The 27,545-nt window shown below is 40.5% G+C and overlaps 1 protein-coding gene across 1 annotated transcript in view; it reads left to right on the top strand.

The window, feature by feature from the left end:
- Positions 1–250: 250 nt before the first annotated feature.
- Positions 251–27,545, top strand: part of LOC106963556 (neurexin-3b-beta-like) — a gene marked incomplete at its 5' end in the record, with an annotated part of 63,878 nt that continues 36,583 nt past the window's right edge. Inside the window, 3 exons of the mRNA XM_015058531.1 lie at positions 251–485; positions 9,368–9,457; positions 11,542–11,852. Of these exons, the coding sequence (XP_014914017.1) occupies positions 251–485; positions 9,368–9,457; positions 11,542–11,852 (636 nt within the window). The remainder of the gene's footprint in view (positions 486–9,367; positions 9,458–11,541; positions 11,853–27,545) is intronic.

Here is a 27,545-nt window from a genome sequence, read left to right as displayed (position 1 = left end):
GTCCTTCAATCAAGCAAATGGTGATAAAAAGTAAAAAATTCCAGCTTTTTTTTTTTTTTTTTTTTTTTTTACATTTCTGTCAGTGTTACTTAGAATTTTGAAAAGTGTGATTTGTGTGTGTGAGGGGGCGGGGGGAAGGAACTTAAAATAAAACCATATGCTTGAAAAAAAAGAGAAATGTTCAACTTGTGTTGTGTTTCTTTTTGAAATTTCTGTCAGTGTTTCCCAGAAACCTTGGTTTTTAATAAAGGGAGCACTTGTTATAAAAAGCTCGAGAAGCCCTTCAGTCTTTATTTGTGTGTGTCTCTTTCAGGAACAAGGAAAAATCGGCGTGACGTTTAACATCGGGACAGTGGACATAAGCGTCAAGGAGTCAAACACAGAGGTAAACGATGGCAAGTACCATTTGGTCCGATTCACGAGGAACGGGGGCAATGCGACCTTGCAGGTGGACAACTGGCCAGTCAACGAGCACTTTCCCTCAGGTACAGCCAGCATCATTTATCATTTATCTCGTAACATAAAAGTGATAGTTCTATACAGCCTAAGAATCACTGGACACCATCTATTTTTATTATTTCATTTTCAAGGGCAGTCGGCGTTTGAGTTGACAGCCCGGGAGGCAAGCGCTCACGAAATGGTTGTTTGGCAAACTACGACTCAAAATACGTCAGTCCTTTCACACTACCATACCTGAGTCGGTGGGGGTGGGAACACTCTGAGCCAGGATCCTTTGTCTTGCAAGAGGCATTAACTGTGCAACATTTGGCCAGCTCAATACGAAAAGAGGGATTCAAAGGCACCGAGAGGCATTTTGGTCGATGGAGAGGCGAGAAGGAGAAGGAGGCAGAGGACCTAGGGTGGCCTGTTGGCCAGATAACACCGCTGCCTCCCTGTATCTCTCATTCCCAGGTCAGCAGAAGCGGTATGGCGGCAGAATACAAATAGGCTCATCAAACAGAAACCGCTCCGTTTGGAGGTCTGGGAACTCTGCTTCTCTGTAGCAGATACCTGTGTGCTGCTCTCCAAGTGAGGAGAGACTGACAGAGTGGAAGGACGAGAAGAATGATCTCTTCCTGCTTCTACTTGAGTCCGGTAAATTGGACCGGCTCTCAATTTCTGTCTTGGAAGTCGCCCAACTTTCAGAAAGCTACATTGTTTCCCTCTTTCATGTTCTCCAATTTAGATGGTGTGATGTAAGGTGGCACAAATGTCCTCGACTATCTTGGTAAAATAGTGGCGTAAAAGCAATATTGCGGTTGCTTTGGTTGTATTGTTCTTCCAAGGAAGGGTGCAGTCATGAACTGAGATATATCAGGTGCACACTCGGCCAAAAACAAACAGAAAAACTGCAGACTTCTGGAAAGACAGCAGATCTGAGTTGACCACTTTAGCCCCCACATGATGCTCCCAGTAGCATGTCTTCACCAGAACTGCTTCTTTTCTTGGCACAACCTGGCATGCCGGGTGGTTTGGTTCAGAGCCAGCGCAGGTGACGCTAATTTCTTCTGTCTCGGGCTTTTTTTTTTTTTGCTTTTGGCTGTTCTCCGCTTTTAGTTGACCAGATGACTTCAGACAGGTTTCATAACTCCATTCCAGCCTGAGTAATGGGGCAAAACGATGAAACAAACCAATGCATTGTGGAGTCAAAAGTAACATCAACAAATTCGATTTATAGAAGCGTGCTGGTGGTATTGTTGAGTGGTTTTTGTTTTCAACATTTTACTGAAGCACATTCACTAGAAGGGCAAAAGAGTTTTCTTTACCTGTTTTAAACAGAAATGAACACCAAGTACTTTTGTAAATAATGACACTTTAATGCAAAGTTGGAACTTTTAATGGATGGTTAATGCAACTTTTACAGCAACTTTGCATTAAAAGTGTCATTATTTACCGAATGACATTTCATGACAACAGTTATAGACATTCATAAAGACTCCTTCATGTTTATGACAGAGTCATGTCAGTCTTATGAACACCAAATTTTACTATCATTAGCCAATCAGGGACTTTTTTTTTTACCCCTGGACGTCATGAAGATCTCATTTCTGCCTACCAGTTGTTGTGTTCAGGCAATCAAAAGTGTTGCAGTTGACTTCTGCACCCATCCTAAGTGTTGGTAATAAAGCTGCAGGAGCCCTCAGTGCCCTTCCCTTTTTCAGCCCTATAAAAGTCTTCTCCTCACATCTTGTGAGTAATTGCATATTAGAGTCCAGGCTCATGCTTTCTCTAACTCCTAATGCTTTGCTCAACATGAATAGCAGCCAAAATGCTCCGGTATACAAGCATAGGGGAGAAAATTTTACTTTTTATGCCAACATTGTGGATTCTGCAAAAGATGGGTTCAAGTCAGACAACATTCAGATTTAATCAAATTTTTCTTTAACTTTTTTGGCATCATTTTGTTTTAATAACTTCATTAAGTTCACATCTTGTTTAGAAACATCCAAATAACAATCATTTATATTTCATTAAATGAATATTTAAAGCCAGGATCTGGGACATATTTTCATAGAGCCGATGTGTGTGTGCGTAAGTTAGCAGATATGAGTCAGTTTCGCGAATATGTACAAATACACAGTATAAAAACAAAGAACAACTTTTCTTCTCTACAGAAACGACACCTTGGGGTAAAAAAGAAAAAAAAGAAAAGCCAAGTTAAGAAATTTAGCTTTTTTTGCCATGCAACTTATTTTTGATTATAACCAAAGGTAATAAATAAAGATGAGTTTTAAAATTTTTGCTGCTGTAGTTTGCACTACGGTGACAAATTATTCTAACGCGACAGAAGAAGTATATTAAAAGCACATTTACGCCTACAGCAGTTCGGTATACACGGTTTAGGTGATACATTTCTAAAAGTTTGAGCAATGGTTGCAAATAAGCTCGATGAGATATTTACTGTATGTTAGATTTATTTCCCTGCTGTGCCTGATAAAACGGTCTGAGAGCGTTTATACGGTTTAGCTTCTATTTTCATTAGTAAGTCAGCAGTTCAGAGAGAAACAGGCGTTCGAGTTTTGACAACAGGTGCGGCGTTGACAAATTGAGAACATCAGCTTTATGAAAAAATAGATGGAATCACTTAAACACTGTCAAGACCGAGCGAAGACAGCAAATGCAATAAAGTGAAGATTGAACGTCTCGTAGAATATAAAAAAGCAAAGTTTATTGGCTAAAGTTGGTGTTCAGCAGGCCAACCGATGAGTAGGGGTAGCAGCAAAAACAAACATTTCTCAAGAATAAAACAAGAAAGGTTAACAAGTGCTTTGGATATAAAAAAAATTCTTTTACTGAATATATTTCTATCTTTTTTTATTAGAAAATTATAGAAATATCATAATATTGTCATCACACATCAGTAATCTACACATTCAAGCCAAGTAAAATTAGTTCATGGTATCATTTTATATGGGGAAAGAAACTGGAATGACAGAAAATAAATAGTGAATGTACTTAAAGACATCTGCATGGAGAAACTGGTCACAAACATTACTCTGGTGTGAATTTGACCCATTATTCCACTCAAATTGTCTCATTTGGAAATCCATACTTGTTTTCTCTTTAGACTTTTATCAAGAACATCCCAGTTCATTCCTCCTACTTTCAGTAATATGAAGTTTCCAGGACCAAATGCTGTAAATCAGCTTCCACCGTGATGCTTCTACCTGCAAGCCTTTGGTGTTTTTTGGGTTGATTTTGTAAAACTATTCCTTCTCTGAACGTGGTGTGTGGAGTGATGCCCAAAGAGTTCAGCTGATCTGATGAGACTCTCCCAGTATTTCACTGTCTGAAGCAAAATCTTCATCAGCAAAGCCTAAACATGCATTTTCTTCAGCAGTGGAGTGTTGCGCAGTAAGCGTACATAAAGGATTTTGTGGTTTGTTTTTTCTTTTTACTAGCTTCTTACGTGACCTGGGCATATTTTGCTCTAAAACACAAAGTCTTACTGTCAGAACTCTCAAGAGGCAGTGAAATTATTTTTCTTTCCACCTATCAGTCCAATGACTCTCACCACAACGTTCAGAATTCTAGAAAATGTGGCAACAGCACAACTTTTTTTTTTTTACTTTCATCAATCATAACAATATACAACTCTTTTTTTTTTTTTACTTTCATCAATCATAACAATATACAACTCTTTGGTAAAGAGAAACTGTTTAACAGGCCACCATTGGATCAGATAATCAATCAATACTCATTCTGTATTGTATCATATCTTCTTGCTCAAAACTTCCTTTGTGGACTGATTTGTTTGTGTCAGTCGATTACTCGGAGTCGTTGCCAAGATCTGGTGTGAATTTAGCGTCTGAATTTAATTGCTGGGGAATAAAATATTTATTTTAACCTTATTTTATTTAATGGAAAACACGACAGGGTACTAATATCCACATTGTTGATGTTGAGCCATCTGCGCTCCCAAGATATCAAGATTCTATTAGCGCAGCCGAACGCAGGGCGACATTCACCCAGCGGTTTCCCAACATAAAAATAGAACCCTTTAATGCTGCTTGTATTAAGAAATCAGAGTCCTCAGCAGCGCCGCTCATCCGTACAACAATATCCCCCACTCTGATCCTATACAGGAACGTTTCCGTCAGGCTTTCGGGAGGAGAGGGGGGAATAATGCGTGCGCGTTTGCGTGTGGGCGTTGGATTTGTGCGAGTGTTGACTGCTTTGTCTCTTCCTTTTCTCTAATTATTCTCCCCCCCTCTGTCGGAATCTTCTCAGATCTGTTCTTTTTTTCCTCTTTTCTTTTCCTCCATCCGTGTTTCTCCTCCTCCTTCCAGTCGCAGCTCATCACGGGTTTCGCATCTCTCCCGCAGTCCCGTGTACTTGTGTGACAGCCCGCATTTCTGCAGGGGCTCGCCTTTTGTTTAGTGAGAGGGCTCCAATTTCCTTATATAACATTCAGAATCGCTGTACTCTTTGATTACACGGTCTCGATTTATTTTATTTTATTTTATTTTTTTTTGTGTGTGCACGAGCTTGAATCTTTGAATCAAAGAATTACAAGATCCAACCGGGCAGAAATTGCACATCGCCCTTTTGCCTTGAGCTGGCTGCGGTTCACGCATTGTCTCAGATGAATGGCCATTAGCCTAACTACTCAGTCAGTGCCTGAGGGAAGCTACGTCTTTCTGTGTGTGTGTGCGTGCACGGGTTTCATCGCTCGTGGTGCACGCTAGCTAGTTAGCCGTAGCAGCAACAATCCCGCTTTCATTTTAAAACACATACGGATGTACGATTCTACAACCTGACACAGACATCAGACGATCTTTTTTTTTTTTTCTAGAATCACAGTGATGTAGAAAAACGAACAATTCCTCATGAGCGAGACAAATCCCAGTGTGTCCGTGGGCCAAACGCAGTTAGCCCTATCTGAAACACCATCTCTTGATTCTTTTTGCTCTGAGCTCTGCCTGACTAATTTGTTCCTGCAACATCATCTGAAGATGACCTGAAAAATGATGAATACACTCCCCGCTTTTGTCCCATTTCCACCGGAGTGGACACTGATGGAAGAAAAACCAAAACAAACAAACAAACACACAAAAAAACAGGTTTTAAAGTAGAAAACATTCGTTGGCGTAGGGCAGACAAGGCAGACGCGTGTGAACTGATGGAGAGAAATGCATTTGTGAATGAGGAAAAAAGTAAATGGATGACAGCAGTTGAAGAGGCTTATATCACCGAGATGAGTGCACCGGGCTGATTGCTGAGACACGGAGAGGGAGAAAATGAAGGAGCGGAATACGACTGGATGAGAAGAAAAGAACGAGAACAAATGACCTGAGGATGAGGACAGAGAGAGAGAACCAGCATGAAAGTCCGGTGTATATTACAAAGAACTAGGTGGCGATGGGTATTCATAAACAGTGGCTAGCTGCAGATTTGAGCCTGTTTTGGGACAGTATTAAATACACTCAACGTTCCCCTCCTCCCTTAAAAAAAAATTACAAAATAAAAAATTCCAGGAGCCTGTCGCTGTAGACATTTTCACCGTTCTGATGTGCTCTCGGCTCTGGCCCCCGTGATGGAGCCCTGCTGAGATCAGTCTGGCAAACAAACTGAGTAGAACGAAGCGGCAAATCAGCAGATGACTGTCGCCCTGCCAGTGTTTGTGCTGACTGAATGGCTGCCACTGACAGGAATAAAAAAAAAAAGCTCAACATTGTTTTGGCTGGGAGAAAAAAATATGGTGAAGGCATGCAGGAGGGTGGAAATAGGTACAAGCAGAGTGTTTATGTATATAAATCTTATTAAACATAAGGGAAATGGGTTATTAGAGGATTAAAGAGGTTAGCTCGGTTTGAGCATATGCACGTTGAGATACTACGTCGCTTTGGAAAAGAGCACATTTCTAATTAATCTTTTGCCGCTGTTGAAATGGAAAAAAAAAAAACCCCAGAAAAACAAGTTGCCACAAGAGGAAATGTTGCATATGGGTGTTATTTTAGCGGCAGCCTGGGTGTGAGCTAATAAACATGACTAGAAATGAAGGTTTTGATCTAATAATTGAAGCTAGTCCTGATTAGAATAAAAATATAACAAAATGCTTCACTATTAAGGAAAAGATCTTCTTTTACATCAGACCCAGCTCCTTCAGACTAGTAAGCAACAATTAGCAAACACCTGGTGGAACTGCACATCAGCTAAGCCCATTATACGAGCTGTTTCACAGTAAAAACATAATGAAAGAGTTAATAGAGGAGCCATGTTGTGATCCTTCCTGAAGGCGGAGTTTCAGGAAGAGCAGGAGTTTTTAAAGAGACAGAGACCCAATTTGAAAGTAAAATTTCTTTATTGGCACATTTGATACATATATACAGCATTTTTCCAACTGAATGTAACACAGTGATTTGATAATGCTATAAAATGGCACATTGTGGCTGGAATACACATAATACCTCCCCTTCAGTCAGAGGTAATACTGAGCTCATTTTATTGTCTCTTATTCACCATCTTTGAATGTTAAAGAACAATCTGACCACAAAACGATAAAGCTTGAAAAGCAGACAGATTTTTATGATCAACAATAATCCTTTATTGGCAAGGTTACCCGGTGTGGAGTCACCTCTGGAGAACTGAATATCAATTTGACAAACTATAGAGATTTTTCTCATTAGGTGGACAATTAGCTTGTGGTGTATTCATTACCGAAGATCCGTCAACCTCATTAATCACCTGGAACAGTCCGAGAGTTGTACCTGGGACTGTTGCCATTAGCAATCCGCGACGAGCTCATGGATTCTTCTCTCTGGTTCGGGGTTGAGAGGACACTTTCAAGTAGCTAAAAACAGAGAGAGAGAGAGAGAAGACAAATGAAAACTCTGTTGCATTAATATTCCAACGTTCCCGTCCGTCCTCTGATTTCACTTCCAACCATAATGGCTTCCTCTGTGGCCCTTGTCCAGAGGAGAGTGTATTTGGCTGCCACCTGAAACCTGCCTGAGATCAAAGGGAGGAGGAGGGAGTCCTGCGCGTAGCTGATTAACCTGCTGGCATACTACTGACACAGTCCTTTAGCTCCCTGAGCTCCCTCGCAGCCATAATCACGCTCCTTCCCAGCTGGATATAAACGGAGCACTTGGCTAGATTTTCCTCTGAATATTAAAAAAAAAAAGGCAGGCAGGAAGGAAGGAACGCTGCGGCTTTATGTGATTGCGTCGCGTTCCCAGCCCGGTGTAATTTATTGTAATGAAGGCAAATATCTGAACTGCGCACCGGGTGGGTGTGAGGACAAGCAGAATACGATATGCGCCCAATCAGGCGGCTCCCTCCCCAGACGCTCACATAAAGTTAACATTCACCGCCTAAATCACTTGAGACAACACCGCATGCTGCACATTTGCGCAGTTATGAAACCATGTTAATATACCATGATGGGTTTCCGTTCCTTTTTTTTTTTCCATCTCGCCGACTTACTGGCTGACGTCATGCTGTCATCTGTAATTCTCTGCGGGCTCTTTGTCATTTGAAGACAGACTTCCGCGTCTCAATCCTCCGCTCCCGACAGACCGCCATTGTCAAACAAAACGTGGCACACGCAGTGGGGGAAGGTGTTGCACCAGAAATACTACTTAGTTCTCACTCACCACTTTCTCTCCAAAAGGCGGTTTGTTATATTTATAACGGACTTATCGTAACCCTTTATGTTTGTAGCAGTTCTCATGTAACAACCACAAACTTTAGTGTTTTATTTTGTTTTATTGGGAATCTATATAATAGGCTTAAAGTCTGTAACCTGTGACTCGGAGTCAAATGTGGCCCTTATTGCCCTTTTGTTGGGTATATATTACTTTTTGTTTTTTTAAAGAGGAGATATTATGTAGCATTAATTTTTGTGAGCTGTGTATCATATTATAATTCCCTCATCCAAAACACACCTGGAGTGTTGCTTTGATTCTTTAATGCATGTTTGAATCTCCCGTGGCAACCATTCGAGATGCCTTAACACTTAGCTCCGCCTATGTCCACGCAGCTCCTTCAGACTAGCCAGCAGCAATTAGCAGACACCTGGTGGAACTGCGAATCTGCTGAGCTCATCATACAAACTACTTCTCAGTTCAAAGCTCCTAAGAATGGTTGTAAACAGCTTGAAGGAGGAGCATACTTTTCAGGGTTTGTGGTCGGAATGTCGGAAAAGTGTGAAAAAATGTAAGGGGCTATAAATACTTGGAACATGTTAGCTGTGCTCTTGAGAGAAGCAAGTATGGCAGCGTTTTTTAAAGCATTTTTTTTTATTATTCTTTACCCCAAAAGACCTCCCACTAAGTCAGTAATGATCTCATTTGTATGCATTGTCCTCTTGAAATCTGTGCCGCTGTGGGATCTCACCCCCAGTGGGTCTGCCATACTTAGAATTACCACTTCGCTCCCCTAACTTTGCCCTCCTTTCCTCTCGAAGCTCCATCCGTCCAAACGACGAGTCACACAAAACCGTTTGCTGCTCCTATTGAAATCTAAAAAAAAGCAGATGGTGTCCAGTGGGAGAATTAGTGCTCACATTAACCGAGTTTTTACCTCTCATGAAGCCGGTTAAGCTTTGTTTGTACTTCATTTATCTGATATTATGTATTTTATGATGTATTTGCTGTATTTGTGTTTTTACTCTTTCCTGCAGGTGATTTTCTGCTTTTGTTTCATGCATATGATGTGTAATTCTTTGAATGTGGAGTGATTTAAACAAATGTACAGCTTAAAGTTCAACTAAATTGTGGAAAGAAAAAAAAAAAAAAAAAAAACCTAAAGCTTTTCTAAATCATTCTAAACGCAGCTAAACCTCATCATAAACCACTGTATAAATGTTTGTTGTCTGTTGCCAACTGTTTCAAGCTGTTTGTTAAACTCTCGAACTCCAAAGGCAACAGCGACATTGAGCGCTATCAAATGGCAAATAAGAAAATCCCGTTCAAATATACCCGGCCAGTAGAGGATTGGCTTCAGGAGAAAGGTAAACCTTTATTTAACTTCTAGAATGTTTTTCTTTCTTTTTATTTTTTTTTCCAATCATTTCATCGGCTTGCTCCCTTTCAACCTCCGAGAATGAGAAAACCCCTTAAAAAATCTATAAAATAAATCGTATTTTTATGTGATTTTTTTTTTTTTACCCCTCGTTTTTTTTGCCATCATCACCTCTTTTTTTTATACCTTGTCCAATCATGGTGTCCAGTTAAAGGGACTGCGACAGAAAGATCAGACACTCTTGCTCACACTGAATTTGACTGAGAGGAGGCATTAACCCTGCAGCTACAGCAGGGTGATTGTTTGGAGAGGAGGCTTAACTCCTCCGACTCAAAACCTCCACAGTGTTTGAGAACAAACTAATCAGCTGGCATATCCCCCCCTCTGAAAACATCCCTAATAACAGGAGTGTGTGTGAGGGGTGGGGCTCCTCTCTGCTGTAATTTATCTTCGTGTACTTATCACACGAAATGGAAATCCAGCCTGTTTTGATGATGGAAAGATAATTGGAGGCTTTCTGATGGCGGAGTGTCACGGCGCGAGCGGCAAGGTGCGCCGCCGCCCGACAGAGCCGCGCTTATTAATCGCTTGGATTATCGAAGCTGGCCTCTCGTCTGTCTTAAACACACACACACGTGTGGGCGGATGTCGAGGGAGCCCGCTCTCCTCCACCCCCCCTCCACCACCATAACGCGACCTTCTCGCGGTACATAATGCCACTATAAACTCCCCTTTTAAAATTCACAGCACATAAACGTCTTAACCTTTTCATAAAGTCCCTTTAACAACCGCTAAAAACACTGACAGGTTTTGGGAGACAAAAAAAAAAAAAAGAAAATATCCCATTACTGCTGCATGCATGGCTCCACATGTGTTATTTCATTTTCTGTGATATGAACGCCACCCCCCACCTCCACCCACCACGCCCCGTCTCCCTCCATACCTAATGTGTTCTGTGCTGTATAGCAAACACAGTGGAACAAAGCTTGCAGTGCTGCTAGTTTGTGAATTGCACAAATGAGAAATGTAATTATGATTCTTGTTTTGTGGAAGTTCCATGCATTTCAATTTCATAATTAATGCATGAGTAGTGTGTTTTGACTGTAATATTTAGTCGTCGTCTAATCAAATTCGCACGGCACATTAAGACTCATTTTGTCTTTATAACACGCCAAAGCCCGTGTATGTATTTATTCATCATTTTCCCGCACAAAGTCCAGCGTTTAGTCGGGGAATATATTATCCGTAGAGTAAACTTTCCAGCTCATTTTTTTAGATGTTACTTTCAAATTTGCATGTTCTCCATTTAAATGTGTTTATAGTATCACAGGAGGGCGAATGGTTATTTAGCTCTGCTACTTGCTTTGAGTAAATGTGCAGTTCTTTCTCATCATTTAGAACCTAATTTAATTGCGAACTGAAATACATTGCTTTACATAAGAATTTTTTTGGTATCACTGTAAATCCTGTACAAATGATGCACTTAGAGGTAATTTCTGTTGTTTACTGAACAGCCTTTGTGGACTCTGTCAAATTGCTCCATCGCCAACTTTGTACCCAAGCGTTACTACTAAGTTCCTTCCCATTTCCAATTCAAACCCGAAAGCTACTTTGCACAGGTCTGTCTTAAGGTGTATAATAGTTAATTTCTTCCTTGTAGATTAGTATTCTGATCAATATATATGTTTATATGTTATTTTTGAAACTTTTTTTTATTGATTGAGATGTGGATTCTTGTTTGATTCAATTGACTGGACAAACCAAATATAGTATGTTTTTGCCCATAGGCAAACCATATCATGCATGCTATTTATTGCGTAACTAAAGACAAATATACAAACGGACTTACTTCACTAAATCTTCTTGATGTTGAAGTACCATGTTGTTGTTACGAAACATCTTGTAGTTCAGTTTTGTACCTGAAAATGTTTGGTGAAAATTTTGAGATTTGAGACGACCAAATCTCAAAATGTACAAACTGGCGAAGGGGCAAAGTGACAGGCGCCCGTATGTCTTGCATTAGGTACCTTTCTTGTTTGCCTCTTCACCCTTTTGCTCTTCTTCCTGTCCCAGGCCGGCAGCTGACAATCTTCAACACCCAGGCCACTATTTCTATCGGAGGAAACGACCGAAAGCGGCCCTACCAAGGCCAGCTCTCCGGCCTCTATTACAACGGCCTCAAGGTTCTCAACATGGCCGCCGAGGGCCACCCTAACATCAAGGTGAACGGGAGCGTGCGGCTCGTGGGAGACGTGCCCACCAGCCGTGGCGCGACGCGCACCACCACTTCAATGCCTCCAGAGATGTCCACCACCTTCATTGAGACCACCACCACCCTGTCCACCACAACCACCCGCAAACAGCGCTCGCCACCGTCTATTCAGGTACAGCTCTTTGGGACTAATGAAAGGTGTACGTCGTGAGGTGTTGCGTCGGTTCCCAAGTGATTTTTGGCTGAGGGCGTGAGGCTAACGCTAGCATGTGTGGAAGCTGCAGCAGCCGATACGCTCTTCCCTGACAAAGTTGGTTATTAGAGTGGAAAGAAGATATGTTCAAAATTCAGGCTGGACATCCACAGAAGAAATTCATGTGTAGAAATATGCAAATGTACGTTGCTTTAAAACTAAACTTGTCAACGTTAATGCATTAATATTAGTAATGGAGATTAATTGCATCACCTATTTTGACCTAACAGCCTTTCTCCCACAGAGGGTTACTTGAAATCAAATCGGCACATTACACGGTCTTGTACTGTGGTTAACAACGCAGAGCCACAAACACAAGTGAAAAGATGTATGCTCAGCGGTAAATTTAGCTTTTAAAAAAAAACACGGTGGTTAGAGCAGACACTGTAGACGTTGATGTGTCCAGATTTCAAATCCCATCCTCAGCTCCTTAGCCACTTATCTTTCATCCCTTTCTCTTAAATTATTCAAATTAGTCAAATAAAGTCCACTAGTACCAAAGAAATTCTGAAAAAAAAAAAAAAACATATTGTTGAACTTTTGGATGAAACCAATTTAGTAGCAACGATGAATTATCCTTCCACCAAACCACAGCTAGCCTATAGTTAACATTTCTAAATTACATTTGAAGCAAAATAACTTCTTTCAAAGCTTCCCAACTATGAAAATCTTGAAAACTGAGATGTTGAGTTTGAGAAATTAAGACATTTCTTAAATATTTTCTTTAACATTTCAAGCTTACAAAGTTAAGTATAGTGATTAATCATGATTAATCAAGGTGCTCGAGTGTGATTCATGTGATTAAATTTTTTAATGGATTGACGGTACTAATAAAAACCGCTCATATATAAATGGTATTATCTTAACCTTTTCTGTTTAGCAATGCTTCAAAGCCAACAACATAAATATCCTGTGCAGTAGGCACTGGTTTCCTTTCAAATAGGATTCATACAAAATAAAAAACAACTTTAGTGTTTTGTGGAAAAAAGCAACAATTCGAACAGATGGAGGTTCAGTTTTCGCTTAAAGGTTTAAAAATGCCCCAAAGTGTAAACATGAGAACCATTCCCTGCTCTTTACTATTTAATGTGGTTTTGGAACGGACAGCGGTTTGGATTACGTCTGCCCTCCCTTTTTTTTTTTTTCCCTCTGCTTGATCAGCCAAGGTCAGGACACTGTATTTCTCATTCTGCCAGGGATCGAAGTGCTGCTGTTCGACGAGCCGTGCCTTTTCTGCTTCCCCATCCACCAATCTCCCTTCTCCTCCACCTCTTATCTGTCATGCAACGTGTTTCAGGACCGAGAGAGAGGGCTTCCTCCAATACGCTCCGAGTCCGAGCCAATGAATGTCACAGCCGTGCCAAGAAAGCAATCACGCCCAGCAGTCCTTTGACACCCGGAGCACAAATTGAACCCTTCATTGTCTATATTAAAGCAATAACTCTCCCTCATGAGTGAGACGTGGCTGTTGTGGATGGGAGGTTTGGCTGTTGTGGATGACAGACCACTGTTATCTCCTTCTGCACCTCGGCATCAGATTGTCTGCTGCGCAGTCATGATGACCCTCCATGTCAGTGCTGACACTTCTTACTCTGCACGGGAGTGGCCGTGCAAAATGCCAGGCCGAAGTCGAAGTGAAGATAGAAAGATACACGACAAAAACAAAGCAATCCGTTTCCTTCCCCTCCATGAGTCAGCGATGATGACTTAGCCGAGATACATTACCGTCTCTGGCAGTAACAGCAAGGTCACATCATAAAGAAGATGGCTTGTGTCGTCTCAGGCAAATATTAATATCAAGTGAAGTCAATAAAGTTCTTCCTCGGAAAGACCTTTTTGACAACGCGCTCGACTTTTCAAGGTGAAACGAGCAAATATCTCTCCCGTCGATATCCGTAATGCCTCCATTAGATGCCAGACAATGCTCCTTGGTAACTCAACAATAACAATGTAGTTGCCTGGCCTCTCCAACTTTCCATTTTATTTTTGTATTCCTTCTGAGAAAACGCCTTGGTCATTCTTCTTCCACCAGCCACCGTGACAGGCCCGGCTTTGATTCACGTTGCCGCGTCGCAGTATTTCATTTGCCGAGGCCTTTAATTTTACAGTTCCCCAGCCGGCTGTCAGACACCGTGGTGCGAGCGGTAAGGAGGGGACCTGTACCCGTTTGGCAGATTTCCCCCACCCCTCTGGGTAGTGTAGGGGAGTTTAGGGAGTTGAGCTATCATTAGTGATGTACTGCAGTGCTGGAAAGAGCTGTAGGCCCCTGTCGCGGTACTGGACTCGAGCACATGAGCAGCTGTTTCCAAACCCGGGGTGCCTGAGTGGACTAAAATGTGTGTGTGTGTGTGTGTGCATATGCGACCGGGGTGTGTTCACAGATGTCTATTTTAGGTCCACTGAACCGAGTCTACCTGTTTTGCCGTTCCGAGACGAGAAGCGGCTCGTCCCCTGACATCTCTGCTTCAACAGGACGAGAGGCAGGGGTGTGAAGTGGAGAGACCAATCTCACGCTTAATTAATGATGGCTCCATGGGGAGGGACATGCACCGACATGACAAACACCTTTCATTTTCTTTTTATTCTCTCTTGCTACCGCTGTCGTGTTTGGTTGTTTTGTGGGACACCTGGGTTATTATCAGGGGAAAAAAAGCACCAGTTTGACATTTTCAACAACTTTTTATTGACTTTGTGCAGAGAATTGGCGTTTGTTTGTTTTTTTTTTGTTTTGTTTGTTTTTTGTTTTTGTGGTTTTTAACTGGTCAGGTTATTTAGACGGTGTGCTAAGCTTTAAACGTTCATCCTCAGATGGCAAGGGCAATGTTTTGCAAAACGCACTTCATTTTTGGAAAATCATTGAATTTTTGATTTCATTCAACTTTTAAACTTTTTATTTTTTATTAAATTTATCTCAGAGTCAGATAGGACCACCGACTGCCATTATATTGATTGCAAGTAAAAGCTTTGAGAAAGAAGTATGGATAAAAGCACTTTCAAACAAGTGATGGCTTGATTTGGATAATTTTTTAAATCCGGGGTTGAATGCAACCCTGGATCTACACCCAGATATCAAGTAACTGAATCATTATAGCATGAGGTACATTAGACTGAAAGTAAATTAAACCAATTATGTGACTCACTTGAAGAAGGCATTCGATTCTCAGCAGGTTCTTTCTGAAGACATGCATTTTGAGGGGGAAAAAATGCAGATTTTCTCCTTAATCTTGCCTACAAGTAAACAAAAGAAATCTCCCTTTCAGTCGATTTAGATGTGCCTGCATTCAGTTTGTTTATCAGCTGCACAGCTACAGGAGCAATTTTAAATGGTTTTTACTATGTCCTCTTTGTTTCTTCTTGACTAAATAATCTGAGACCTGACACTGAATATGTCAGCGAGCTACTTTTTCCTCCTTCATGTTTGCCGGCTGCTTTGTTGTCAAAATCTCAGTGTCTTCTGAAGATTCATCTTTCTGTGCTTTATCCATTTAGAATTGAGAACATTTTCTTTGATCATGTTCTGTAAATAAGGGTGACAAATGCAGTTTAAGCTCCCTACAGGCATTCCTTTTGAACCGTGTATTGTTTAGTTCTGATTGCCCACACTGCTACTTTTTGACATTTACGGGTACTTCAAACTTTACTGTGGATGAATCTATACTATCACCTTGCCTCGTAGCATTTCACTGAACTTGCAAGACAAGGAAATTGTTTACTGAAGGATTAATCCCACCAGCTAACTAGCTAGCAAACAAGTTAGCAAACTAGCGAAAGGAGAAAAGAAAGAAAGACAGAAAAGGATTAGCTCTATTAGCTTTACAAAATGAGACAGTTCTAGTTGTCTTAAAGGGCTTTTTGAGGAAATTTATATAATTGGTATGTAAAACAAATTCAAAAGTGTTGTGACTCTAAGGGGAACTATCTCAAGAGACGATTTCTTCACATTAGCAATGTAGCTTTAAAAGCCACTAATCTTATTTCAACAAGTCTGACACAAGTGGGAAACAGAAAGATGTGTTTTAAAGCTTATCATTTACATGTCAAAAGGGCTACTTGACTAGCATTTACAAAAGCTAAATATGGTGCAGATAACAACCAACATACGCTAATGTGAAACTGCCCTCACCTGACACATTTTCACATGATGACGTGAATTTTTCTTTTCAGGTAGGACATTTTTTTAAAAGAATGCAACGAGAGTAGGAATAAATTCTCCCTTTTCACTCCAGTTAAATTTCTCTTCAACAAATTGTAACCTTGAAGGCTTAAAAGTTTCCATTGCAAAAGCACAAAACACACTTAAAAAAAAACACACACAAAAAATGAAGTGATAAACTACAGCAGGTATTCCTTTTCAAGTGGATCTAAAAGCTCTCCAGATAAACTGATTTTAGACCAAATGCACCAAAGCACTTTTCCTACATTTTAACACTGGCTGATTTGGCGAGGATAGTCAAACTGGGAATACTCATTTATTCTGGGCACTGCATCATGGGAGATCAGCGTCTCCTGTCCACAATTAACTCGCTACGCTCATGTGAGATGTTTGGGAACAATTAGAACGGGAGGGCTGCAATCTAGAGTACCGTGGGGGGAAAGTGGCGAGGGACAGACGCCGCAAAGTGATTTGCATGTTTGCCATGTTAAAGAAATTGCTCGCGTCCATCATCTTCAGCTGGTCCCCTTTTGCTCAGGAGATGGGCAATGAGAAGCAAATTGTTTGTTGTATAATTGGGATTTTATCTTACTTTTTTTGCTCAGGCTTGGATACATTTTCAATGATAAGTTTTGTGTTGAATCAGTTGCTATTTCAGTATGTTTATGGAGTTTTTATCATTAAAGAAAGCCTGAAAAGCAAACATTATATATATATATATATATATAGTTTATTTTTATGTTGTATATTTTGTCATGGTAGGACAGAGGTCTGCAGTCTAAAGCTCCAAGACTGTCTATGGTTCTTTGGGTACTTTGTCTGACAATAATGTAGATCTGTATGGTGCTTTTTAATAAAAATTAGATGAATAATAAATGTGTTTCGGTGAAATATATAGGATTTCCACAACAGAATGATTTTGTCATCCCTTTGTCACTCTCTTTTTTTTTATCATTTTAATTTCTCTATATTTTTGTCATCTTTTTCTTTTTTTTTCAATGAATATTGAAAATTCCATTTAGGAAAATTTATAAATTCTTATTACTTCTTTCATTATTCCATTGCATATAAATAGTATTAATCAATTAAGCTGCAAAAAATATATATCCATTTGGTATTTAAAAACTTTTGCTTCTCTTGACACATTTTATTTGGAAGAAACAGAAGCAAAAATCGTAATAAACCAAACTTTGATCTAGATTTTAAACCAACACAAATACATACATGATTTTGAAAATTACACCTGGTTTTCAAGAGAAAACATTTTATGAATTGGTATTTTGACCCATGAACAAACAAAGATCCTCACAGAGCAACACGGTGGTGGTAGCATCATGCTGCTCTTCAGCTGGAATGGAGAACCGGGTCATTTACTGATGGATCTAAGTGCAAGAGAAACCTGGAAGCAAACCTGCTGGATGGTGAGAAAACCTTGACATTTAGTGTACACCCAAAGTTACAGTGGTTTAGGGCAAACCAGGTTCTTGTTAGAGAATCAAAGTTGAGATTTTAGTCCAAGCGAGAATCAGTGGCAAGTCATATAGATTGATTTTCACAGATGCTGCCCAAACGATTTGACTGAGGTATTTTGCAAAGAAAAATGGGAAGGCGCTGGATTAGCAGTAAAAAGTGGTTCTACAAAGTAATGACTCAGCTGGGCTAAATATATATACCTGTCACAAATTTCAGAACTGCTTTAGAAGAAGAAAATGGAAAATTACGGGTCATTTCTTTTCTTATTTTCACTTGTCCGCTGCTTTGTGCTGATCTGTTACATAATATCCAGATAAAACGCAATGAGGTTTGAACTGAACGGCTACAAAACTGTGGAAAAGTGAAAAGAGTAGGAAAACTTCTGTAAAACCTTTGTAAAGTCACTGTGAAGAGTGACTGAATAGTCTATAAAAGGTCAAATTTCAAAGTTATGCAGCATTTTTATAACAACTGAAGGCAACACAGTTAACATAACGCCGCCCCTTTAAGCATTACATCCTTTAGCTTTCGTTAAGCTTGAATGTAGCCTCTCCCATTAGGACACATGATGATCACTTATTTAGTCTTCACCTTAGTGAGGGTTGCATCATGCTGCGCCTCCACATGTATGGGAATATTTGATGCGTTCCTAATCACACGGGGAGATATCGCCTCCTACTTTTGGTCACCTTTTCTGCACTGTTGTGCTCAGCTTCCCTCACAACCACGCAACTAATTGCAGAAAGGTCAAACTAGAGAGCAGGTATTCCTGGAGAACCTATCTTCAACCATTCTTTTTTTTTTTTTTTGGTTGCCCCTGCCAGACACCTCTGCTTCCAGGGAGTTGTTGAAGATAAATGCTGTTGGTGGGCCGGTTGCTCAGTGTGTCCAATTAAGAGACAGCAGAGTGATGGTGTGAGCGAGGCTCATTAAGTGGGTTACACAACCCGTGCACACAGACATACACACACACACACACACGCACACACACACACACACACACACACACACACACACTGAGAGTATGCTTGAGGATCTCCTAATCTCTCCAACATATACAGCTGAGTTATCATAAACGAGACACATTTGTGCAAACACATATCAAATAACAGTCAGTCACATCTCCTCATGCTCCTGTCACAATATTCCACCTTTTCATTGTCAACCCCACCTACCCCCCACCTCCACCAGCATCAACCTGACATGCTCATTCCAGGAGTTTCTCGATACTCTTGCCTTCCCTCTCGTCGGTTTGTATTCACCACCACGTTTGTAATTCCCTTTATGAATTTTTCATGCCACTCGGCGTGCAACAGAATATGTACATAGAGCTGTTTCCATTAGAATTCTCTGTGTGAGAGTGTTTGTAGATGTTTGCAATTTCATGTCAGTACATCATGTGTGTGTGTGTGTGTGTGTGTGTGTATTCGGGGCAGTTTGTCTCTGGGTGTGTCAGATAGCTCCAGGGTTTTTCAGACAACGGGGGTTTGTGTAATGGATGTACCCTAACACACCCCCGACTTACCCACCCACCCTTACATCCTCGCCTCACAACACAGCTTATCTAGATCCTCGAGGAAAGAAGATGGTGTGTGTTTGTGCGTAAGTGTGTAAACCTGTCATGTCAGCCGGCGCCGGCGCAGCAGGGGGCACTTCCACAGACGTGCATCACTTACAAACACTCAGTGTGTGGCTGGGTTCTGAGGTGACCACGTCGACGCCGCGGTGCACGATGCGGTGCGGAGGTTCACCTCCAGAGATGGTCTGACTTGTTACCAAACGGCATCTCTGTCCAACTGCAAACCCAAATCCAGAAGAACCTGACACTTCTGGTTTAAATACAAGAAAAAAATGAAACATCATCATGACTGAACTGTTTGGCTTTTCTTATTATTATTATTATTTCTTCAATAAATACATTTCTAATTTGGTGGATGACTTGAAAGTCACACCATGTCAACACAAACCAAAGCAAAATAAATCTAGTCTATAAAGTATGCATAAGAAATTCACAAAAAGCAAAAGACACATCATATTGTCAAAAGTATTTCTTCATCTTCTTCTACATTCGTATGAGTCTTGTAAGGGGCTCATTAAACTGTTTCCACAAAATAAAGAACATTAAATTGTCCAAAATATCTGATGTTGAAGCATTAAGGGTCAATTCACACCAGACCTGTTTGTTCCACGTAAATCAAGCTCTAGTTCGTTTGCCTTGTTTAAATGCATATGTGAACACCAAGTGGACTGGAAACTGCTCCGAAAGCTGTAAGAGGACTTTAGTGTGTGACATTCTGGGTAAATACAACCAAAACAAACATGCAAACCTTTGATTTCTCTTGTCTCTTTTGCCAAAGAAGCTGGTGGGTCTTTGCCAAAGACATAAAAGAAATCCTCTAACTGCCACTGACTCCGCTCCATTTTTGCTTACATTTTGCAAAGAAGGGAGTTTGGACTCCTTGGGATGTTTGGAAGTTGAGCTCAGTGTCTTCAGAGGTCTTCATGTTGTTCAGGGGTTCTTGGTGCAGCGCCAACACAGGTTTTCCAAACGAGTTTGGATCGTTTGACAAAGTGCGTTGTGTAAATGAACCAACTGATAATGTAAGAAATGCTGCAATTCTGATCCCCAATCAAACCGAGTCTACTAGATTACAGTTCCTTTAACTAGAAGAACTTGGCGATGGACTGTAAGGCATGGATGAAACTACTTGGAACCTTGTTCCATGTAGCTCGTGGTGGCTTGAGTTAATCTGGACCCCACGGGTTGTTTGTTTGGAAGTGTGTAGCAGAACTTCTCACACTCTGAATATCTCCTGGCTCCCCTCTGTTCGAAAGAACGACAACTGACCGATGCAGACAAGCACTTTCTCCACATATGAGACGTCTTGAACATGCATAAAGACTTTCCTACTAACTATTCAACACACCTCCGTAGCCATGTTCAATACTTAGTTCCTGTGCCATTATTACAGATAACTTCATTACTGAACTGATGTGCTGGGATTTCTTTATATTTATGGATTACTCACACCATATTGACACATGGTGTGAATTTCATGTCAACAGCTCCATTTAAAATACATTTCACAGAGGAAGAACATTTGCATGCCAATACTTAGAAGATCCACTGAGCATATTTGCAATCAGAATGTTTCAGATTTCTTCTAATTAATCATAATCGAAACAAACCGAGGAGTAAAAACATCTCTGATGCTATTCAAAGCTTCACAGGTCCCATTTTGTCTCTTCTTCTCACACTACAGATGTCATCTCCCCCCCTTACCCCCCACCAGCCCGCCTTCCCCACCAGACTCGAGCCTGTAGACTTTATTATCAAAGTGGAACAGTTGGTATTACATTCTGTGCCAAGCCATTTTAAAGAGTTGTGAGGTTGCTGCGAGATCCCGTACACTCATGGTGTTTAATTAACTTTTTTTTTTTTCCAGCGTAACGATTCTGGGAACAAAACTTACAAAAGTTTAAGTGCTGCTGCCAGCAGGTTTTTTTTTCCCCCCTTCCACTTGACACTTTGTAAGTTTGTTTATGTAAGACTGAGAGAGCTACAGATTTCTTGTTTGTCCGGAGCAAAGACCTGTTCAGTTAAACCGGGCCGTTCTGCAGTGGCCTGCAAAGTATTCAGACCCTTTGAATAGTTTCTCATTTTCTCATATTAAAACCAAAACCTTTGGCTTATTGTTGTGGGGATTGTATCTGATATACCAAATAAAAGGCACATCATAGCTGTAGAAGAGAAGAATCATATGCCTAGTTTGTAATCTGACAAAAGGAAAAGAAGACAGAAGTACTTCCTTCTTAAAGTTTGCTTTGGGTGTTTGTAGAAAAAGATTCCCTGGTCAGATAAGATCAGAGCTGAATTTTTTGCCCTTCATAAAAAATGGCATAAAGTGGGCAGATTGCTCTAAATTATGGATAATATCGATACCATATCGAATCAGTACTAGCGTGGTAAGGTTTCAGACTCCCTCTTGAAAATGTATTTTATTTTTTGTATTTTGGCTTCTCAACAACAATGTTTTGTCTCAAATTATTATTTTTTGCTATTTTTTTAATTTTGGGAAAAAAAATTGCAAACACATTTTTCTCGTTGTTTTTCTATTTTTTAAGTTGTTTGTAGACATTTTTCTGGTCCTGAATTAGACCAAAAAGCTTCGGATGTTTGGTGAAATATAAAAACCAAAACTTTCCATCTGGTTTAAAAGAACTGAGCTAAAAAAAAAAAAAAGAACAATTCAAAAACTTTGGTGCTTAGATGTACGAAGCTTGTGCTCCATACCAACTTGTTGCTTGTAATAGTGAACAGTGAAGGATAATTGAAAGATGTGTGTTTGTGTGTTCAAGCGTGAAGGGGAGCCCTCCCAACGCTCGCCACATTTCAAATCGTCTCTCTGTCGGTCAGTGATTATGCTTCAACTTTCATATTCTAAAAAGAGACTAAATCGGATGCTGAATTTGGCCGGCGCTCGTTAGGAACCGCAGTCAATCGGGACTCCTTCTTAATATTAATATGCAACATGTGCTGCAGTTGGCATCAGCAGCACCGCATTGATTTTTGCATTACAGCTAGAAGTCACAATAGCGTTTGATTGTCACAAATACAAAAGCTTATTGAAAAGGATTGAACGGTCAGAGGGATGTGTGTTTCACGAGGAGGAAAGGCCTCATCCGGTTTTAAACACATTTCCAATAGGAAGCCAGCAGACCTCCAAACTGAATCTGCTGCTACACATTGACTGATTTACAATTAGCGACATGGAAATGGAAGAAAAAAGGGAAAAAAGTGAATCTATGAAATACCTTGGAGTGGTGTAGTTGGTAACATTGTGTCACAATTGTCACTCCAAGTCTGTTTGACGGGATCCTTATCAGGATCAGGATCCCACTTCATCTACTTAACAAATAGACACATTTTTAACAACCAGAATAGAACAGAATGAAAATAATCTTTGTTGCTCCTCAGTGGGGATCATTTCTGTGCTTATTTTGTGTTTCAAGATGCATTTTGATGCTTAGATGTTTATAGTGAATTGACATTTGAGAGAAAGGACAGACTGACTTGTTGTCATTCAAAATATTTGTTTGACAACATGTGACATGTTCTTTTTAAAATCTAAATGAATAAAATACACATCACTTTTACAAAATGTGGGAACTGCTTTGATGTAAATGTAAATTTGGTTATCAAAATTATATTTTCCCTCCACACAGTCTATTTAATGATTTATTTGAAAGGTTTAAACATTTAATATCTGCCACTGTGGCCTCGTGTCCCACTAACGTGAACTGTTAAAGGCTCATCTTTTTCTGAACTTTTTCTGAACTGTTCCTTTAAAATGAATTTCAAACTCATTAGTTATTCACTTTCTGAACCTGTCTGCTTATTGCTGATGCAAAGCTCACCAGAGGGCAACAGGAGCACAGAATGAAAGGAACATTTAAAGATGTGACGATAATTAAGTTGTTTGCCGAGAAAATTCAAAACGAGCGAATTCCTGGAAGAAAAACAAAAATGTTTTTACTTCTGCAGAAAATGTTTGCGGCGGACAACAGTGAAGACAATACATAGTGCTAAACATAAGAGAAAGCACATGAAGCAGTAAATGACAAGTAAATCTACGGCTTATTTAGTCGGTAGCTGGTCCCCTCCACCATCACTGATGCGTCTGCAGAGACTCCCGGCGCGCTTCGTCAGCGGAAATTAAAAGTACAAATCATCGCCGTGAGCCAAAGTCGTGTGGAATTTGAACTTTTTTCCATAAATCCGAGCCGGATCCCGCCGATCAGCCGGCTCCAGCTCTCTAAAATACGCACAGCCTCCGTTTCATAACGTGCATCTCAGGAGAACAGCTCCCACCAATTCACAACGAAAACACAGATGTTCAAAAGAGATCTGTGATGCAGCACGAACCCGCCTGGAATAAACGAATCCAATAAATCACAGCGCGTAAATGTGGAGACGTGCTACAGTTTATCTTTGGGGTTTTTTTCCATCCAGAATGTTTGCAGGTGCGTTGCTGTAAACGACGCCTCTGCACAGCGCTCCCTGGTGATCACATTAAAAGTGAACGGAGCCGAGAATGAGCGACTGGAATTAATTGTCAGTGATTGTGATAACGGCTCTGCTTAGACGCTCATCTGCTGCCCTGCTAAGTGTCAGCATGGATTCTGGGACATAACGAGATTCCACGCTCACGTGACGGATGCTCTACGCCACTTTTAGAAAATCCATTATTGAATAGAGAAGACGTTTAAAAAGGCAGATCAATCAGAAAGGAAAACGGATTCCTAAAATGTACAAGAAAAAAAAACAGGCACAATTCATAATTGTGTCCTTTTTCTAGTTTGTCCGTCGCACAAACTAGCTTGACCTTTGAGACTTGACAGTATCTGACAAAGCGTCCAGACATGAACGCCTTTTCAAAACAGGTGTGGTCAAGAACAAGCACACTTTGTTGCTACCTGCCAATCCTGCCACTTCTCTAAGTTGAGAGAAATTTTCAATTTTCTCAGGCACAGGATCCGGCCCCTCTTCCTCCCTCGCCCACGTTTTGCTCTCATCTTCTGCCCCGGTCACAGCGCTTAGCAAACCTTAACATCCAATCCAGTCCCTCTCCTCCTCTTTGAAGACAGAACTACAAAACGGTAACACAATCCATAACGGGGGGGACCTGTAATCACCGGCTCCCAATTTCACTCGAGGACGGCCGCACACGGAGGAGAAGGCGCTCTCTCTCATGTTCCGACGCCTGATCACGTGACGGTGCTGCGCGTGTTTGTGTATGTACTCGACGCGTTGCACGGCGCGCACCGGGCCTTCCTTGATGACCTTGTACACAGTGGCATGGGGGTGATTAAGGATCAGGGCCAAAGACCATTTCCTTTTCCGTCGGAAGATGAATGACCCTGCTTGGAAGTGGCTGCCTGTGGCCTGAGGGCAATTAGACGTCGCTGTGAAGCACCGGCCCTCGCTGCTCCGTGTACAAAGGCGGGTCCTTGAGAAACAGAGAAATGCTCTGTACATAACCCATTCTGCTGAAACCAACCTGCTGATGGCTGGACAAATTAAATGCATTTTCATTTTCTTTTCTTTTTTTTTCCCCCATAAACCTGAGTAGAAAAAAAGAAATGTGCTGACTACAGGGGGCCTGCTAAGGAAAAGCCCACCATGGTTGCTCATTGCAAATATCAATACTTGATCCTGGGAGTCGTTTAGCATATGGTTTTGGCACAACAAGTTGGTGCGAGAGCTCATTTTGTCGTAATTTATTCACTAAATCGAGGGTCCGCAGGGCTCCCAGCCTTCGCACGCAGGTTTTTTTGTTCGCCCGCCTCTTCAGGCAGGGTTCCTACTAATAAAAAATTACACCTCATAACACATTTGATTATAATCACTGCTACGGGTTATTTTTACCATGCCTCTGTGCTGTTGTTCCATTTTTTTTTTTTCCCCCATTTCCAGATAAAGCATCTTATCTGTCACAGAGCGAGAACAAGAGCAAAAAGAGTAGTGGCAGCCCATTGATAGGGATATGGCCTGGTGCCATTGATTCCCCTTGTAATACAAGCCTCTCCCTTGTCGGCTTGTCAAAGCTCAGATCGGACATGATAACACGCGCATAGCAAAGCCGTCAATAGAAGGGCTAAGCTTTCGCCGCTGAGATGATTGTCCTATTATGGTGTTGGGGCCAGCGAAGAGAGGCGATACGAACGGGAGAGATAGCGAGAAGTAAAGGATAAGAGACCTCACATCTCTGTCACTTTATTATTTTTAAGTTCAGCTCGAACAATAGGGTCCTGCTTGGTTTTTCTCAAGAATGGGTGAAAATGTGCACTGTAAAAATGGACTTTTAGGGGAGGTTACATTTTAGTTTTCAAATTATTTGAACTTTAGACAATTTTAAAGTTGTATGAATTTACAAAGTAAAAATTAAGACTTGAGAAAGATGCTGTGTTGGATTAAGAACTGAAATGTAATTAGATATCAAGCTAGATTAGCAATAGTGGTAATGCTAGTTTAGAGATTACCAGAAAATTTGACAATTTAGCGACTTTCTCAATGACTGAAGTGAGGAATAAAAAAAGCCACTGTGCTCTGAAGCTAAAAAATACTTCAACCTGAGAACAGAGCTGTGATATCTGTCCAATCAGAATCATGCTAACCAAATCCATTTTTGTGATTTTTGAACTGGTCACAACTTTTAGAAACATAAACTTGTTTTTGTTACTGATTTTAATCTGAGAGTCATATGACAAGCTGCCACACTAATTATTGATACACAGCTGCTAAAGAAGCCTAAATACTGCTGGCAGAAAATAATCTTCATAATAAGGAATTTTAGAAATTTAGTGACATGTATCACCAAAATTGCTTGGAACATTTTAAAAAAACAATAAAATTTAATATATCAAACAGTTGGTTTATTGGTGACTTTTTAGGGTTGCCACCTTTCAGAAATCAAAATAAGGGACGCCCACCAAAATTGTACTCCAATCAGAGTAGCATACCTTCAACATGTTTATACTTGAGTAGATTTACTTTAGCTTTAATGAAGTAGGTGTAAAATGTATTTAGCAAAAATCTACTCAAGTACTGAGTAATTGATCATAACACCTGATTTAATATTCAAAATGTGTCCTCAGACAACCCAAAATATAAAAGTTATGTGAACATTCTGGTATTAAAAATAGTATGACCAAAATATTTGTACAAATAAGGAGTTAGGTTTGGAGGCTGGTTCTAGACCAAATGTACCATGAGGGCCAGTGCAGTCAGTGTTTTTTTGTTGGGAACACTTAAAAAATACTGAAACAAAAAACAGAGCAATATATTTCATCATTTAATATTCTGAGGCAATCAGAGCACTTCTCTCCAGATTCAGGTTGAAGATCCTTATCTAGCCGATGCAAATGGAAAATGTGATCCTATCTCCATACAGCAGCTAAAAGTGCAGAATTAATTTTTTTTATTACTGGCAATTGTGAAAGTAAAATTGTGAAGGTTAGTCCTTTCGGGGAGTCCTTTATCTCCCACCACAACAATTTAGTTGATCTTAATATTTCCTGTGTTTTATTTTGGTCATTATTGTTACACTTAGTGTTGATATGTGTGTGATACAAATATCCACGTCTCTATTGGACATTTATAGAAATACGTCCAAATCGCATCAATACGGGACGATTCTGTATTTTACGGATCGGTGGCAACCCTACCCTGTATATTTCTGAGTTTGTTTTTTTTAGCTTCATGATGTTTGATAACAAAAATTAAAACTTCTCAATGTTTGACATTGTCTAGCAAAATGTTTTTACGTCAGGCTACAATAGAATGTTCAGTTCCAATGGTATCAATGACATCAGCGTTGATGTCATCACTCTATGATATCACAAGGGAATCTCTCTCTTGAATATAGCTCACAGACTGTTTTCTCAGATCTGTTCCACAGTTCTATCGGGACAGATCACTCTTCAGAGCACGTTCAAAATTTATCAAAAAGAGCCGGATATCGATTCCAGATATTAAACGCCTTTCAGAGAAGTGAGAATTTACCAGAATATCGACATGAAGCAACAACAGATTACTTGTGAACATGAAGCTTTTCCAGCTGAGCTTTCATGGGTCAACATGATGGACCTCAACATCCAAGTCGACTACGACGCTATCATTTTCCCTTTGGAAGATGACAGCAACAGCCCCATTAACCTGGAAGATGAATCAGCAGAGGTCCAGGGGGAATCAAGTTCTTCCGGCGACTTGGAGAGTCCAACATCATTGGAAGTTGAGCAGAAAACGACTCCCTCTGCTGGCTTCGAGATCACCCCCTTAGTGGAAGACGTGAAAGAGACGAGCCAACACCTCAAAGATCTCACAAAGCAGGTAGACGATCTTAAAAAAGAATTGCAGAGTAAGATTTTTGAACTCCATGAGGAAAGAGACCGAAGGATTGCATATCAGGCTAAAGTCAAATCAC

Source organism: Poecilia latipinna, unplaced genomic scaffold, assembly GCF_001443285.1.
Source record: "Poecilia latipinna isolate Pla-1442-1.1 unplaced genomic scaffold, P_latipinna-1.0 Scaffold1548, whole genome shotgun sequence".
Taxonomy (NCBI): Eukaryota; Metazoa; Chordata; class Actinopteri; order Cyprinodontiformes; family Poeciliidae; genus Poecilia; species Poecilia latipinna.
This window is presented reverse-complemented; position numbering and strand designations above follow the sequence as displayed.